The following is a 16721-nucleotide window of genomic DNA, read 5'->3' as shown; positions in this document are numbered from 1 at the left end:
CCACCTGAGTTCTGTAACTGTTTCTTCTTTCTTGTGATACTTACACATTAATTATGCTTCTTTCACACTGGCATGTGGAAGAATTTCTACTGCCTATTGTCCCAACACTGCCGTTGGCATTTTCTTCCTTTTCTATTCTGCCTTCTTTGTTCCTCCATTCCTAATGCTTTTGGTCTGCTCTGTCTGAGCTTTCTCTTTCATATTTTCTCCTCGTTTTTTTCTTTTCATCCCCTTGTACTGTTCAAGATACTGTATCTTGCCCTGCCATGTCCCTGTTGCTCTCTGTTTTAAGATTTGCTTGGGGTCCAACTTTCAGATCTTTCTACTTCCTAATGTTCTTTTTCCTGATGCTCCGGGTAGAGTATTTGGTTAATGGATGTATCCTGTGTGTTCTAACATACTGAATGTATTTTATTTACCAAGGCTGCTCCCCTGACTAGTTCTTATGGCATTACCAAAAATCTTTGTCTCTACATAACTTCAAGATTCCCTCACCTGCAATTTTTGACAAATGGTGGCAAACTCTGATGAGGATTATATTGATGTGCAAACATCACTACCCGGCAAACCTTCAAACTCCAGCTGTTGCTGTTGTTGCTTCTGCGCTCATTGACTGACAGGCAAGAACCAGACTGTCTCAGGAAGGAGTCAAGTCACATAAGTAATAATGAATCTCAGTTTACCAAGAACAGCAGCAAAACGCTACGAATGAGGAAACAGACTGATCAGAGCAGAAGTGGTGCTGGTCATGAATCTGTGGCCACCCTGCAGCTCTTTGGCAGGTTGTATAAACAACAGGTAAAATGGTGGCAATCTGGGAAATTGTCTCGAGAAGCCTCCTTTTTTTTTGTGACCACATGCATCTTGTATCTCATACCAGTGGTATTGACATTGACTTTCATGATTTGACTCATCATGGCATGGCTGAGGTGTTCTGTTGTATTCAAAGAAAATGAGTCCTTTTTCACCTTAAATAGCAATAACTGGTGTTTACTTGTGGTAAGTAATGTCCTGGGAATGCCTGATGCCCACTCTGGTCTTCTCCAGGACAGTGGAACAACCGAGATGATCTTTGAAGACTCCTAATGGTTTCACTCTTAATCCAGTCAATGCTTACAAGGGGGTTGGGGGGTTTAGTTAGGTCTGTGTAGATCCTAGGGAGATACCCAGCAAAGTATCCTGGAATAACTTTTTTCTTTTTTTTTTTCTCTTTTTAAAATTTGTTTTGTGTGATGACCCTAAGACAGTGGCTAAGTACTTCCACAGAGTGACATCACTTTTTGAAGTCTATCTTCAAAATGCCCCAGAAAACTGGGGCATTTACGCACTTTTGTATCTCAAAAGCTGACACTTGCTCTGGGGCTTTCCTTCAGAAGGTTCTTTGTGTTTTGGGAGTCTGTGCTGGAATTGTCTCTGTTCTGGGAAACAGAACTGAGAGGTGAGGTTAAAACCTTTAGCTTAAAGCTGGTGTGAATATTTAGGCTTTATTTATAAGTTTTATGTTTTGGTATTCTGCCTGGTGCAATTGTGTGACAACACTGATTAATAGAAATAGGTTTCCTTCTTTATTGAAAAAACCCAACAACTTATGCTACATACCCTATACCCTTTATTGAAAGTAAGTAGCTGTAGAGGCAGATAGTTCTCTGAAATACATCTAGTCCTGAATTCTGACACCATCTTTGGCATTTTGTTAATCTAATTCACTTACAGATATCTGACAGCAAACCATGGCAGCCACAGTAAACTTTGCATCTCGCTGTGCGTTTTTCTTTGTTGGTACTGTGAAATGTGGTCTGTTTTCTTTGCAAATATTTTCTTTACTTCATACTCGCCCCCCCCCCCCCCAGCAAGAGAAAGTAGCATCACAAAATATATTTATGAAGTAATTCCTTTCTTAATCTAACCTAATCTAGATTAGTTTTTATAGAGGTCTTCAAGACAGTTATTAAAAACAAACAAACAAAAAACCAAGTGTCTATCTTTAAATAATCTGATAAATTGACCTGCAAATCTGGGACTAAAACTGAGATAGTGGGCAGAAAGAATGAAGTGTGGGACGAGGGGAGGGAAACAGGTCTTGGACTGCTAAAATAAACTGTAACCTGGAGTGAAAGGCATGGTGACCAAATGTTGCTACCCCTGTGGTTTTGGGAGTGCGTAGGAAGCTCGTTATGGCTGATCTCACAGAGACAGGGATAACCTCCTGCAAAGCACAGTTCATGTGCCGTAGGCCTATGTGGTGGCCGAAAGGCTCTGATCTTGCTCCTGGCTATACTGAGGCAATCTGAGTCCCCGTGACAAAACTTTCATTTTCAGTTGTTTGATGGGAGAAAAATGTAGTGATTGACTTTAGTTAGCCATTAATGTCACCTTAAAATAAATTTGTGAAGTAAAACACCTAAAAGTGAGGAAATCTAATTAAAATTGGTTATGCATCCTTAGTGTGTTACTTTTTGCATATGCATTATGACAATGTCACTAGTTGCATTCTTACTTGCTATTTTCCCAGCCCTGTTCAGTCAGATGATGGGCTTTCTCCCTGTGATGAAGCAGGGTAATATTGTGAGGGAGACTTTTGTCTGTAGAAGCTTCGCTTGCTGCAGAAACTGGGACAGTACCACCAGTACAGCAGGAAACTGGAAAAAGGATGATCATGGTGAGGGCGGTTGAGTGCTGGAAAACTGGGTTTGTCATGCAATTCAGGCAAATAGTGTTCTTTGCTTGATAATTATTTGAGTGTTCCTCATTTTATGGATAACTGACTTGAAATTGTCAAACCTCGTTTGTTATGTGACTGAGGACTCATAGATGTTTTTGTTTACTGGATGTGGAAGTCGTGTACATGCTGCTATCTCATCTGGCAAAATGGCTCTTGGTATCTCAAGCTGAGCCTCCAATAGCAGTTGCAGATACTTTGCTTTTCGTGTCTGTCCTTTGGTCTTTTTCTGTAATACAGATATACTGTGTCACCCCATCTTATTCAACTTGTTGATGATATAGAAAAAAATCAGAATGCTCATAAAATGTTAAAATACTGAGCAGCAAGAGGCATAGGGATGTCTCTCAGGACGTTAGTGCCCTTCTGTTCAGTGGAGGACTTTATGGTATTCTTTCTTTAAAAAATGCCATTTGACAATGAGAAGAAAACAAAGTAGTGACTGATAGCTAGTTTAGGAAGCTCCTTCCACACTGAAGGAGCCCCGTAGGGGAGCAAGGTTTATCTTGGTGTAGTGAAAGACTGTTATAATCCATGTGCTTAAAGGCTGAAGTCATTCAGAAGCATCCCCCGTTTTAATTGCCTGTTACACAGTCTCGGTGCACTTTTAACATAACTAAGAATTCCCAGCCAGCTCTGCTTTTTTTGAGGCTGTGTCTGCAGTTTGGTGCCGTGAACACCTGCTGAGCAGTCGGCTGGAAGTGCAGTTGAGCTGGTGCAGCCCTCTGCCATAGCCAATGCACTCTGTTTCTCAGCAGAGTTATTTGTCTGAGCGGAGCAGAAAAGAGTTGAGAATGTGTTCAAGTGTCTCTGCATGAGGCTGTCTTGTGCCGTACAGGCGATGTAAGGCATTGCAGCTATAATGGGTAATCACTTTTTTCCAATACTGAGCAAGGATCTCTATTAGAAGATAAACCCACTATTATTTCTAAAACAACAACAAAAAATGGTTTAAGTAAAGGTGTAGAGCTTCTGCTGCTCTTTAAAATCCCTTCACTTCCTTGATCAGGCTTCCTAAGACACTTAAATAAACAGCACAGATCTTTTCCTATCTTTAGTTCATTGCATAAAGTAAATGTGTGGCCTAAAGTAAATCACGTAAGCTCTCTCTGTCTTAGCTTGTATCTCTTTGGCTGCAGAAATATTTTTCCGTCTCACATGAACCTCCTGTGATCCAATGACTCATTCATTATAAATGAGTCTTGAGATAATTGGAGACATGGAGGAAGTGTAGGGTGTTTTTGTTGTTGTTTTGATGGTGTTTTGTGTTTTTTTTTCTAATTTACTAGCACTAAGTTGATCTAATACAGATGCAGGCATTCACTTCCATGCTTTCCTGTTGGCATTGTTGCACCGGAGCATTCAGATTGTTCCGTCAAAGTGGAAGGAATGGAGGGACTTTTCTGTTTTTTTTACAGTTTAATTCTTAAATAAAAAAAAATCAGAAATGGTAGGAACAGACTTGATTCTGTCAAAGTCTGCAAAAAACCTTAATGAAAGTTTCTGTGTTTGTTTTTTATTGTCTTTTATGTAGTTGCTTCCAAAATCCGCTACCTTCAGGAATACCACAACCGGGTTCTCCACAACATTTACCCTGTGCCCTCTGGAACTGACATTGCAAATACTCTGAAATACTTTTCTCAGACGTTATTGAGGTAAGTTTTAACTAATGCTCTTGAAAAAAAAAGAGCTAAAGAATTGTAGGGAATATTGATTGACTTTGAATTGGTTGCAAGATTTAATGGGTCAATGCTCAGCCAAAAAGAGTCAGAGCATAATTTAAGAAAATAATGGTGTGAATTAATCTCTTCAGTGGCTGTTGCCCAATTTGCCCAGTTGAGCTGCTTACTGAGTGGCTGATTCTAAAATAAACTTGGTTGATTACACATTTGCTTGGCCCTCCTAAGACTTAGCTGAATGCACAAACATGCTGAACTTGTGAAGAAAGGAGTTTGTGACCTATAGATTTGTAAATATGTGTACTTGACAGTCCTGGTACCTCAGAATCTTAGAGCAATGAGCCAGATAAGCAGCTGGCTGTCAGATTTGGGTTCTGGTTCAGTCCCTTATAACAATAAGAGTAGACCACAAAGTTTGTATACAGATTTGGATTTGGATGGCAACAACAGGTCAGGGTTGTTCTGACCTGGAGTGTTGATTTAGTCCAATATTTAGTAATAATATTTAGTACTAAATACCATATGATTACAGAATGCAATAGGAAATACTACCTCTTGTCTTGCTAAAAATATATTAAAAATTGTGAGACTTAATTAGGAATGACATACATTCCATGGTGCTACCTAGTGGATTCATATTTTTGAACTGTTTTTAAAATGGATTTTTACAGTGGAAGCTGATTTTTGTCTGTCCAGGTTTTGGCTGACACTGGTTTTCATACCTAGAAAAATGTGGTTAAAGCTGCATTCCTATGCCTAGCTTTCTGATTTGTACCTGGAAAAATTGTCCCTGCTGTCAGAAGCTAGTTTGGAAATAGAGCTATTTGCCTTATTTGATGTGCAATCATTAACAAAATACAATTAATCCGTATGTTTGTACACATGCCCCTATGATCTATGCAAGTTGAGAAGCAAGAATTTAAACCTGGAAGAATCACCGTTATTCATTCTAACACTCATTTAAAGTGCATGGCGTGTATCAAAATTCTTGACCCTGACTCTAAGAAGGAAAGATACATAGACAGAAATGCTTGTTGTCAGTGGAACACCTGTGCACTGCAAACTTAAAAACCTCCTGATTTTAAACTTTTGAACATTTAAAGAGTAGAATTGTTCAACCACTGTGAAATTTGTTTCCCTCATCATTTAGAGTGTTGAAGAAACTTATGGCAACCAGTAGGGCATTTTTTTTAAGATTAATAAATTAAATTTTATCTGATTATACTGTAGCAGTGGGAAAAAAAGACGTTCAGTCACTGAAGATACCTTTGAAATGTGGTTCTCTTCCCACATCAGGCTGTTTTGACAGAGTATTTGCACAACACACTTAAATCACATTTAAATAAGATTCTGTATGACAAAACAGCCTCTGCTTAAATGCTGTGTGCCTTTGAGCTGTTAAAGGAAGAAAGTTGGACTTGATTCTGAACATTTTCTCTCTTAGCTGTAAACATCTAGTGCTATAATGAGATCTGTTTGGTTTTGGTCAGAAGTCCATGGGGACAGGATGGATTTAGAGTCTGCAGGTTAAAGAAAGTGTCTTTACACCACCCTGTTGTCTTCATCTTTCTAAGCAGTACAGCTGACATGTCCTGTCTGGCAAATTCTTCACACTCCATGAGCAGTGATGTTTCTGGGCTTGCTGAAAAAGCTTTATACTTAGTGACTGTGAAAGCAGATCAGAAATCAGGACAGCAATTGCACAATTGAGCAACTCCATTTCTTTGTTTCCTGTTCAGAATGGGACTGAACCAAAATCCTGTTGATGATAATACTGAACCCCATGGGGCAGAGGTGATACTCGTATCTGATATGCAGGTCTACACAAATGGCTTTGTCCTTCACAATCTGGCATCTGATCAGCCTCAGAGCTAAAAGGGCACTAGAAATTGAAGCCAGGATTTGGATCTGAATTTAAGTGGACTGAGTTCTGATGCTCAGCAAGGTCAAATCCACATTCTAAATGCCCATAACTGAGGAATTTGAACCATGGGTCAAAGCCTGAGTGCTATGATTGAACCAGTATAAATTTATACACTTGCTGATACTGATAAAGAAGCTGGATAAAAAAGCAAAACAAAACACACCCTGTTATTTAGTGTGGCAGATGGAAAGAAGGAAACTCCCACCCACTGTGTGCAGATCTCTGCAAGATTTACCCTAAAACTAAACAGACTGATTGAGAACCTTTCTGAAGAGTGTGTTCAGAAGTGTCTTTGAATATTCTGCATACTGATTCTTCTTTCTGCCTCCTACACTGAGACTCCATTGTGCAAGGTTTAACATCAATGGCAGAAGTACATGGTGGAGAATAATCCTTCTAGCTTGAGACACAGCACATGCAATGATTATGGGCTGCCAAGAGAATACTGATCAAACAGTAGCAAAAAATGCCCATGATTTCTGGAAATTTTGGGTCTAGTCTTCAGAACAGGTTGCTTGTGATCATCTACTATTTTAAAATAACTTTCAAAAATACTTCTCAGTTTGATGCGTAGTCTCTTTGCAGCTGTATTTTCTAGGACAAACGTTTCTTGATGAGCATACGTAGTCAAAGGGATAATGGAGGAATAGTGATTAGTCAGAGAAATTCCACATCATGATTGGGTTTTACAGTTGTAGCTTTTACTGTTTATTATACTTCTTACTTTTCCATGTTATGGACACGTTGACTGTGTTCTTTTCAGTGGGGCATGCTCACTGTTTTGGATCACGTTAATATCTGGTGTAATTCTGCTAGCTATAGTTGAATCTCACACGGGATTAATTTGCTCCTTTGCTCTGTACGTAGTCTCAATAAGTCACAGGCTCAGGGGTCGGGGGGAACAGTTGTGGAATGGCTGAAAAAATGAAATTCCTTATTTCTATGAACAAACATCACATAAAATCACCCTACTCAATGCATAACACATTGATTCATTTAGTTCTTCCTTAGTTTTCTCTTTGGGCAAAAGCATTTCTTTACATTACAGCATGAATTTGTTTCATGCCCTGCTCATTTTCAGTGTTTTCTCCCTCATTTGAGGAATGATCTAAGACTTAATAAACATCTTGCAGAACAGTTAGTTCTTTCACATTTTCTTGGAGAAAATTCTCCACATGTATTTCTAAGTAAAATGTTTTACGTAAGGAATAGCTGTAAATGCCCAGTGGCTGATTACCGGTGAAGCTTGTTTTGCTGCCTTGGCAAGATGCAATTCTCTTGTAGGCATTTTAGGAAACCTTTCCTGGAAGGCAGTAATTTGTGGATAGATTTGCAGCAAACGTGTACAAATCTTGAAAGAAGCCCTGGTAGCTTTGTCACTTGTTAGTATGTTCAGTATGAAGTTCGTTATGAAGTTATGATCTGCAGACACTCCAGGTTCTCAGTACTTGGTTTGAACAGAAACAGGAACAAACTGCAGTCATTGTATCTTGGTCTTAGGGAACTTCCTGCATTTGACTCTTCTGTTTATTGCTTTTAAAACATGTAGCCTGGGTCTAAAAATTTTTTTTTGTTTTATTTTCTAAATTTGGCGTGGTTGCATGTGGAATTTAGATACTGTCTCATTGCTGTTCCTAAAGTGAACGGAAGGTTGCCCTGGTCAAGATACAAGACTACGTGCTTTGGCCTCTGATCCATAGGTGGGCCACAGCTCCATGTTAAAAAGAAGGGAAGCCCATAGTGTAAGCTCTCCGTCACTGCCTTACACTTTCCAAAGCAAGGATTAATTAGTACAATAATATCCTTTCTGGAAATAAGTGCATTTGAAGTGATTGTGTTGGCAAGTAAAGGGATGGGTTATTGGTATCATCTGTTGGTAGATAGGGAAGGGATATAATTTAGTACCTTCATATCTCTAAACATGAGATGCAAAGTACAGCAAATGAACATCAAGCAAATTAAAAGGAATCAGCACTCTGATAATTTGTTTTTAAAGCCATACTTAAATCTTAGGTGATTTTCTGATATGATTTTCTGAACACTGTCATGACGGTCACCGTGTTTCTTGTACTGGACATTGGGTAACAGAAACCAAAATAATCTGCCAAATATGTAAGGCACAATAAAAAAAGGAAAAAAAAAGTAGTTTCTAAAAACTCAATATGTTTGTCATCTCTAAGTGCAAGTGTGATATGATAGTAGCCACTTGGCGTAGAGCTATACTTGTAAAAGTGTTTTATATATATGGCAAATGAACGATACCTTCTCTTATAAGCACCTTAGCAAGAGTTTAGCTTGTGTAAATTGTTGAATTGACTTGTGAGGTAAGATATTTCTATGCTAAGGTGATTATATAATAGGGATCTCTGTACTGTTAAAGAGCACTGAGGTTTCCAGAAGTGCTTGCTCTTGACATAACTCTGCTCTTCATTAGTCAGTGGAAATTTTAATGCCACAGACTTATGTCTTGTAACTTTTAACTCTGACTTTGCAAACAGAGTTAAAACGATAGCAACTGCTTTTGGAAATCCCAGCACGAAGATGTGCAAAATGTGCTTTTCAAAGGAAAAAAAAAAAGCATTGTGTATAATTTAATATATTCAAAAGGTGTATTATATTTTTATAGGCACATATGAAGATGATGAGCTAACCCTATAATTGCCTGATAACTAAAACATAACACTGCTTAAGTGACAATTTATTTCTATTTAAAATAGTGGGTTTTATTTTTTCAAAATAAAATTAGATTAACATGTTAACAACCATGTTTACAACATTCTTAAAATGACATAACAAGCTGGTTGACGTATAGCTTCTATTTTGATTCCCACTAAATCTTTTTATTTTTTGAAATTATCTCTCCTTTAGTTTATAATGAGTTTTGTTGAATAATAACGTAAGTAACAGCAGGAATGTATGGTAACATACTGTCTGATCTGCAGTTACGTAATTGGTCTTGCTTGCTTAGCCCTTAGATTTTTGAAGGTAACTACCCAAGAAGTGTTTGTATTCATAAAGTAAAATGTTTCTTCCCTAAACATGGGCAAAATTAAAAACACACATAAACAACCATTATCATTAGCTCACAAACATATGCTAAAGACCATCTACTATATATTATTTTATAACTTTTCCTAATATAGTTTAGTTAACATTTTAGAAATATTATATTATTTCTAAATCCATGTGCCTGTTTAAACTTCATTATCTCAAATGATACTGAGTGAGTGGTCATGAAACAGTATCATAAAATACATACAGACATTATTTTAATGCAATAAACATGTGATTTTTAAGATTATCTTAACAAACACACATGTTTATTCTTTGCTAAAACATGTTTCTGCAAGTGCCACACCTATATTTTGCATGTTTTCAGTCAGTAGTTCAAAAGATTATGGGAGGGGGTGGGGGGAGAATCTCTCAAAATCTCAGAGCAAAATACTAGCCTATTTTGACACAGCTGTTTTTCTATAGCAAGCACCTTTAATTCTCAGAATTTTTCTTAACTGTGAAACATGGGTAGGGCACTGAAACATGCATTTTTATATTTTTGCTCCTTATGAACCAGATAACACATGAGATGCAATGAAATTTTCCTAGATGTCAATTTTTAATTCTCCTATCTTGAAGCATGAAAGTGAATGGTTGCTAGATTTGTAGACACACTGGTTTTGGTAGTGATTGCATCTTATGTGGGAGGTATCTGGTGTTTTATTATTTGTTTTATAGTGTCATTTCAATGTAATGTGCTGTTCTTTGTGTCTTTGTTGTCTCTTTTTTTTCTTTGTCCCCCGAACAGCATTTTGTCCCGCACAGGGAAGAAGGAGAATCAAGATGCCTCCAATTTGACAGTGCCCATGACCATGTGTCTTTTTCCTGTGCCATTCCCACTCACCCCATCTCTAAGACCACAGGTCAGTTCCATCAACCCTACTGTTACTCGCTCCCTCCTTTACAGCGTCCTGCGAGATGCTCCATCTGAACGTGGCCAGCAAAGTCGTGATGCTCAGTTATCAGACTACCCATCTTTGGACTATCAAGGACTTTACGTGACACTGGTGACACTGCTGGATCTAGTTCCCTTGCTACAACATGGTCAACATGGTAAGCAGGCCCTTGAACCCTTGCAGTACACTTAACTTCAGTGCTGTGAATCCATGAATGATGCATAAATGCAGTAGAAGAGATGGGCCTAAAGTGACCAATTTCTGGAATTCAAATCTGCTGGGATGCATTTATATCAAATGTTTGGTTTGACTTTCTTAAATAAAATCTTTTTTTTTTGCTAACTGTGGATTTGGGTTTGAATTCTGAGGTTGTCTGACTTTTAGTGATATGCTGGTGGTATGTAACTAAAATACAGTGGTATGTAACAATAATAATACAAGTGGATCTAAAGCAAACCTGGATTTTGATTTTGATTGGGGTGTCTTCAAACTGGTCTATTTGGGGTGGCTCTCTTAAAAAGGCACAAATTACTTGCAAATGTGTATCTGGCCTGTAACATATATGCAGATTGAGTGTTTTGGTGAACGTCCATCTCTAAATAGAACAAAGTATACATTTAATTGAAGAAAAAACATGGTGATGTTGATTTGAGATGGCTTTAAAATATTCCTGAGTAAAAAGATAGCAATATCTCTGAGTTACAGAAAAGCCGTGTTTTCTTATGTTTTGACTTAGTTAATCACAAGATTTTTTTTGTGACTGTGTTGTATGTATATATATTGTTTGCCCTTGAGTTCTGCATATGTCTGGCTTTGTTAATCTGTGGCTTTCCATACTGGGATTCCGGAGCCCAGTGTTCTCCCTGTGTTACCTAAGCTAAATATTGATTTTTCACCATGGTGCCAGGGTATCTTACTTACATAGTTCAGTATAGGAAGATTGTTATCAATCTGATACACTGCTGAACTTCTTCAGGAGGGAAGTTGTTTCTCTTAAATAGTTAATTCCTTTTGAGTTGGCAGCAGCGTGTTTTGAATCAGACTACTGCACTAGGAAATGGTATGATTTTACAAGAGGCAGGGCTCCTAACAAATTATAGACTTAATTATTATAGACTTAATTATCAAAACAAACTTTTTCTTAATAGATAGCATGGTGATAATTGATAACCAGTGGAGACCTGTAAAGAACAAATAACGGTGGGCAAACATACTTTCCTTTTATGGCAGCACAATGGCTCTCCTCCTGGAGTTTTCCTGTCCTTAGTCAGGCTTTTGTTGCTGTGTCACTTGACATCCTGATAGGCAATCTGGGACATATGATCCCCCTTGAGTGAGGAAAACACTCCAGGAGTAATTACCATGGCTTTTCTCAGCTGGAGAGGTATACCAACTGGGCGTCTTACAGGAGTCTGTGCTGTGCCTTATTAAATATTTTAATTTTTTTATTTGGCTGATAGAAGTGAGAGCGCACTTGGATTTGCACAGGTTATCATGATGGCGAATAGCGTGGCCTTTGTGTGAAGGATATCAGGTTCCAAACTATCTTGGTAAATTGCATTCTATTTTGAAACATGTTTAGAAGAGAAATGTAAAATGCTATGTTTAAGCAGGAGAAAGCAAAGGCAGAAATGAAATGGGGGAAATACTAGCTTGAGAGCCATACTGCAGAGATCTGGGTGTTACAGCAGGTCAGAGGCAGACCATAATTCACTAATATATGAATATTATTCTAGCAATATATAAACAAGTGTTTTGTGTATGAGACACCCAAAGCATTTTGTTTATAATTCTGTCAGCCCTTGCAAGGCCTCGGCTGGTGTAAAGTTTTCAGGTTTGTCCATCTGGCTTCAGGAAAGTCATGGACCATTTGAGAGGAGTCCAGGAAAAAGAAACAAGAATGGTCTGAGGGCTAGAAAATGTGAACAGTGAGGAAAAATTGAAAGAACTTGGTTTGTCTAGCTTAGAGAAAAATGGGAGGGAGACATGATTATCGTGTACAAATATGTAAAACTTCCTGTGAGGAGAAATAAACTGAACCAAATTATTTGTGGTTACAGTTGATCAGAATAAGAAGTTATAGGCTTCTGCAGCAATGGAATTTTTGTTTTCTTAAAAGATGTTTTAATGATAAAGATGGTTAAGGACTAGGATGAATAGCCAACTGTTTTGTGGATTTTTAAGAACAGTTTAGATAAATACCTGCCAGGAGTACTTTGGTTGACTCATTCTTGAGGCAGGGGGAGGTCACTTCCTATTTTCTATGGTTCTATGTATGGAAAATTAAATTTTGCAATACAACTTGTTATTTATTTCTCCCTCAGCCTAGCATTTGACTGAAAGAAATATGTTTTTTATTAAATCAGAACAATCAATGTTGTTTGGGTAAGTACAACTGGCGCACTAGGCGGTCCTGAGCTTTGATCCAATCAGATTATGCAAAACCCTCAATGCTTAGCTGGTAAATGTGTGTTGCAAGAGATAAATACTCTCTAGCATTGATGGTCTGGTTGGACCCTTGCATAGAAGACTTCAGAACCACTGAAATGGAGTGCTAGTTTTAATTCTTATTGTAACTCATGATTACAGCTACAGATCTCTGAGTACTTTACACAGGCATTTTTAAGTCATTCTAGTTGTACAGATGAGACTGAAAGCCTGTGTAACTTACTTAAGGTTACAGAGTGAGTAAAAAAAGGAATCCCTCTGCAAGGGAAAGGCCTTATGATGAACTGGAATCATCATACAGGTTCAAACTTGGGGTTCATGTGCTGTAACTTTTCTTGGAAGTTTGTTGGTCTCAGCTCATTTGGAAGAGGGTATAAAGATGCCACAGTGCCCAGATACATAATAATCTATCCCTTCCCTTTGGATCTTGAAATGTTGCACATTTCTTGAGTATCCCTTCCAAAGGGCTACAGTATAATTAATAGAGTAAGTATGGAAATTCTTGATAATATTCCTTTACTTTTAAGCCTTGGCCATTTTTGGCCTTAATGGCTTCCCAGGCAAACAAGATTAGTTTAATCACATGTTGTTTGAAAAAATACAGTGGTGCTTCCTGTAGTCTCTATGTGAGGGGTACTTTGCAGTTTTCTTGAGGGTAATTAAGATAAAAATCTTACTTTTCTGTGGCTGATAAAGACTAGAATAGAATGCTTTTTGCAAAAGCAAGCCTTTGAATACCAAAGTGCATATCAAATTCTAATTCTAATAACGTCTGCTTAAATGCAGGCCATTGTATGTTAATCACTGTATGATTAAAATCAATGTTGATTTTAATCAATGATTTTATTGGCTGTAGTATTTGTATTCCCTCCAAACTCTTCTGAGTACTATTGAACAGTTATTTCCCTCTGTGTTAGGAAGGGCTTTAAAATGATGAGTGAAGTCTTGTCTATAGTAACAAGAGACTGTAGTTTTCCTCTCAGATTACTTTGAGGGGAAAACTTGAGTTTAAATGTAATTTTCAAAATAGTTTTGTAAACTAAAAAGTACATAGTCATAATTATTTTTCCATTATAATGATTCTATTTATTTCATTTTATTCAACAGATCTTGGGCAGTCAATTTTTTACACTACTACATGCTTACTTCCTTTTCTCAATGATGATATTTTGAGTACTTTACCCTATACAATGATTTCAACACTAGCTACCTTTCCTCCATTTCTGCACAAGGATATTATAGAGTATCTCAGCACATCTTTTCTGCCTATGGCCATATGTAAGTAGAACTCATTCAGGTATTGTTATGGCTCAGGATACATGGTGCACTGCTCTAATAGTATCAAACTGCAGGGGTCAAAGTTCAGTCTGTTGTAGAATTGTAGTGGGACATCAATGTACTGTATGTAGTTATGTAAAATAATTTTATGTGACTGTTTTTCAAAGGGAAATAATTCTATAATTTTTATTTATTTATTATGCTCTGTTTCTGTGTGAGTTCTTCCTTCATTTAAAAGGTCAAGATTAGCTTATTTAAGAAATGAACTGTTTTCAGACTCAGAAATTTCAATGCCAGCAATGGGAGTTTTGAATACAGAATCAATAGGCAAACTGCTCCTGAAACGATAGATGCAACAGCAACATCTGTAGTTTTTGCATCTGGACTAAATCTGGATATACAAGAATGACTCTTCTCAAAGTAATGATGTTGTGATGAATTTGCAATTTTTCTCCCTCTTAATCTCTTCTCAGCATTTTCTCATTAAGTTCTGTACTACATAGCTGTACCTGTAATGTCTCCTATCCATAAGTGTTAAGACTGAATCTGACAGTACGTGTCTGTTTTTTCTTTCTTTTTTCTTCCCCTCCCAGAGGGTGTCACATGATTACATAATTTCATAATCCCTGCAGAATATGAATCCTGAGGTGTATTCTGAATGCTCCTGTATGTGTGTGATAGAAAACTTGATGAGATTTCAGTAGTAGTGAGAAATTTAACCATATACTGCAGATGGAAGCCTTAGGGTCAATATTAAAAGTCATTTTAACCAACAAGCCTTTTACTATGTGGGTGATCAAACCCTGGGACAGTTTGCCAGAGAGGCTGCACATTTTCCATCCTAGCAGATGCTTGAAACGCAACTGGACAAGGTCCTGAGTACCTGCTCTAGTTGCCTTTTCTTTGAGCAGGGGCATTGGACAAGATGATCTCCAGAGGTCCCTTCTAATATCAACCATCCAGTGATTCTGTGAGAATGTTTCCTCCTTATCTGTATTCTAGACCTTTGGGGAAAAACGTGAACAACTTTTGTACGGAGATTAACATGGATGTAAGCATGTAGAAGATGCTGTTAGAACATCGAAAGAAGCATGATCCAGTGTTTTGAGGTTAAGATTTTATGGAAATTTATCACGTACATTTTCTGGCTTTACCAGTTAGTGATCTTGGAGAAATCCCTTAACTCCTCTGTACTTCAGTTTCCCCATGAAAAATAGTCCCTTGTAAGACATTGCAATGATGTTTTCTCTGTTGCCTTTGGCAGGTCTAATAACAATATGCAAATGAAAATTGCTAAGATGTATTTTATACATATGTGCAATAGGTCCTCTTCAGGTTAAGAACAGAATGTTGCATTAAACTCCTTTTTCTTCCATTAATGTTACCTGTTAAAGAAAAGGTCGTGTGGGTGACTTATCCTGTTCTGCCCTTCTTCAGATCTGTAAAACTATTCTCCAGAAGAACTGATTAAGCCAAATCCTTGGTTTACTTAAATAAATACTATTCCTCAGCTGCCGCTGGCAGAGATTGCATCCATGTAGAGCATGGGAGCAGCCTTCGTCATGCTGCCTTTTTCTGAAGAGTTTTGGTTAGATCTCTGTGCGAAACCAGTCTGCTGCTCTTTAAATTTGGCTTCTAGTACTCTTGCCTACTTTCCTGCTGATGGCCACATTTTAATTGCCAGGTTAGAGCTGCTGCCTATTTTGCAGTTTAAATCCATACAATCAGACCTTGCTGTAATAATCTGAGGGCTCTTATGTGTGTGGATGAGATTCAAAAAAGAAGAATGAAGTGCACTGAAGAGAGCCATATTGGGTCATGTGGAGAAGTACCAGATGAGAGAAGTTTTCTATTTTCCCTTCCTTTCCTTTCCAGTCGAGCGCTCTTTTAGTTAGCGTCCTAGTCTTTCCCCACTGGGAATCATCTGCCCCTTTACAAGGCGAGTGCAGAACCTTTCCTTCCACTAATGTTCAGCTCTGAGTCAAACTGAAAGGGAGGATGCAAAAGATTGTGTAAGCAGCTGGAGAGCCAGATGGGAGGGATGAAAACATCTCATTGAACTGGTAGCTACAGTTCTCTGCTTCTATCCCAAGTGCTTGGTATTTGGGTCCTGGCAGCCGGGCTTGGGAAGGTCCTGTGAGTGAGGATGGGGAAGATACACACCACATCTCAGTGTAGGAGGTTGTCTTCAGAGCTACATTGCCGTGTTAGAGTTCAGCAAATAAACGCCTACACTCTGCAGGGTTTTTCCAAGTGTACCATTTAATAGTAACCACTTAGTAGGAGACCAGAAGGAACTTTAGCCGCTTTATGTGCAAAGTCAAAGTTACAGCAGCTTAGCAGCACTTCAGTGCTGCTGTTCATTGTTATCTTAGCACAGTTCACGTAACAAGGGGGACTAATTTCTCTGATATGGAGCTGTAACTTGGACTCATACCATGTGCTCCCTGAGAAGTAATCTGTGCCATACACCAACAGCCAGCAGCTACCACCAACCCTAACCCTTCATCAGTACGCCTCAACAGCAGGCATTCGATTTTTTCTTGTTTCTGTACCCTCCACTTCCTTCTTACCTTTCCTACAATCCAAGCCATGGTTGCAAGTGACACTGTTTAGCCTGTAGGTTCTGAAGGAGAGTGCCTGGGAAGATCACTGTCTTCGGTTAGTGCAGCTCTGACAACGAAATCTTACTGATCTGAAAAATCAGGTGTGTGCTCTGTGAA

General features: G+C 38.2%; 1 protein-coding gene across 5 annotated transcripts in view; it reads left to right on the top strand.

The window, feature by feature from the left end:
- Positions 1 to 16721, top strand: part of UNC79 (unc-79 subunit of NALCN channel complex) — a 113560-nt gene that overhangs the window by 1313 nt on the left and 95526 nt on the right. For 4 of the 5 annotated variants that reach the window (XM_086748285.1, XM_086748284.1, XM_086748282.1 and 1 more), the window contains exons 2-4: positions 4254 to 4374; positions 10125 to 10429; positions 13828 to 13998. In XM_086748285.1, coding sequence (XP_086604411.1) covers positions 4254 to 4374; positions 10125 to 10429; positions 13828 to 13998 — 597 coding nt within the window. Of the gene's footprint in view, positions 1 to 4253; positions 4375 to 10124; positions 10430 to 13827; positions 13999 to 16721 lie in introns of those variants that run through there. The other variant, XM_086748286.1, reaches the window with a different exon arrangement.

The sequence above is a fragment of the Chlamydotis macqueenii genome, chromosome 5 (assembly GCF_036417535.1).
Source record: "Chlamydotis macqueenii isolate bChlMac1 chromosome 5, bChlMac1.mat, whole genome shotgun sequence".
In the NCBI taxonomy this organism is placed as follows: domain Eukaryota; kingdom Metazoa; phylum Chordata; class Aves; order Otidiformes; family Otididae; genus Chlamydotis; species Chlamydotis macqueenii.
This window is presented reverse-complemented; position numbering and strand designations above follow the sequence as displayed.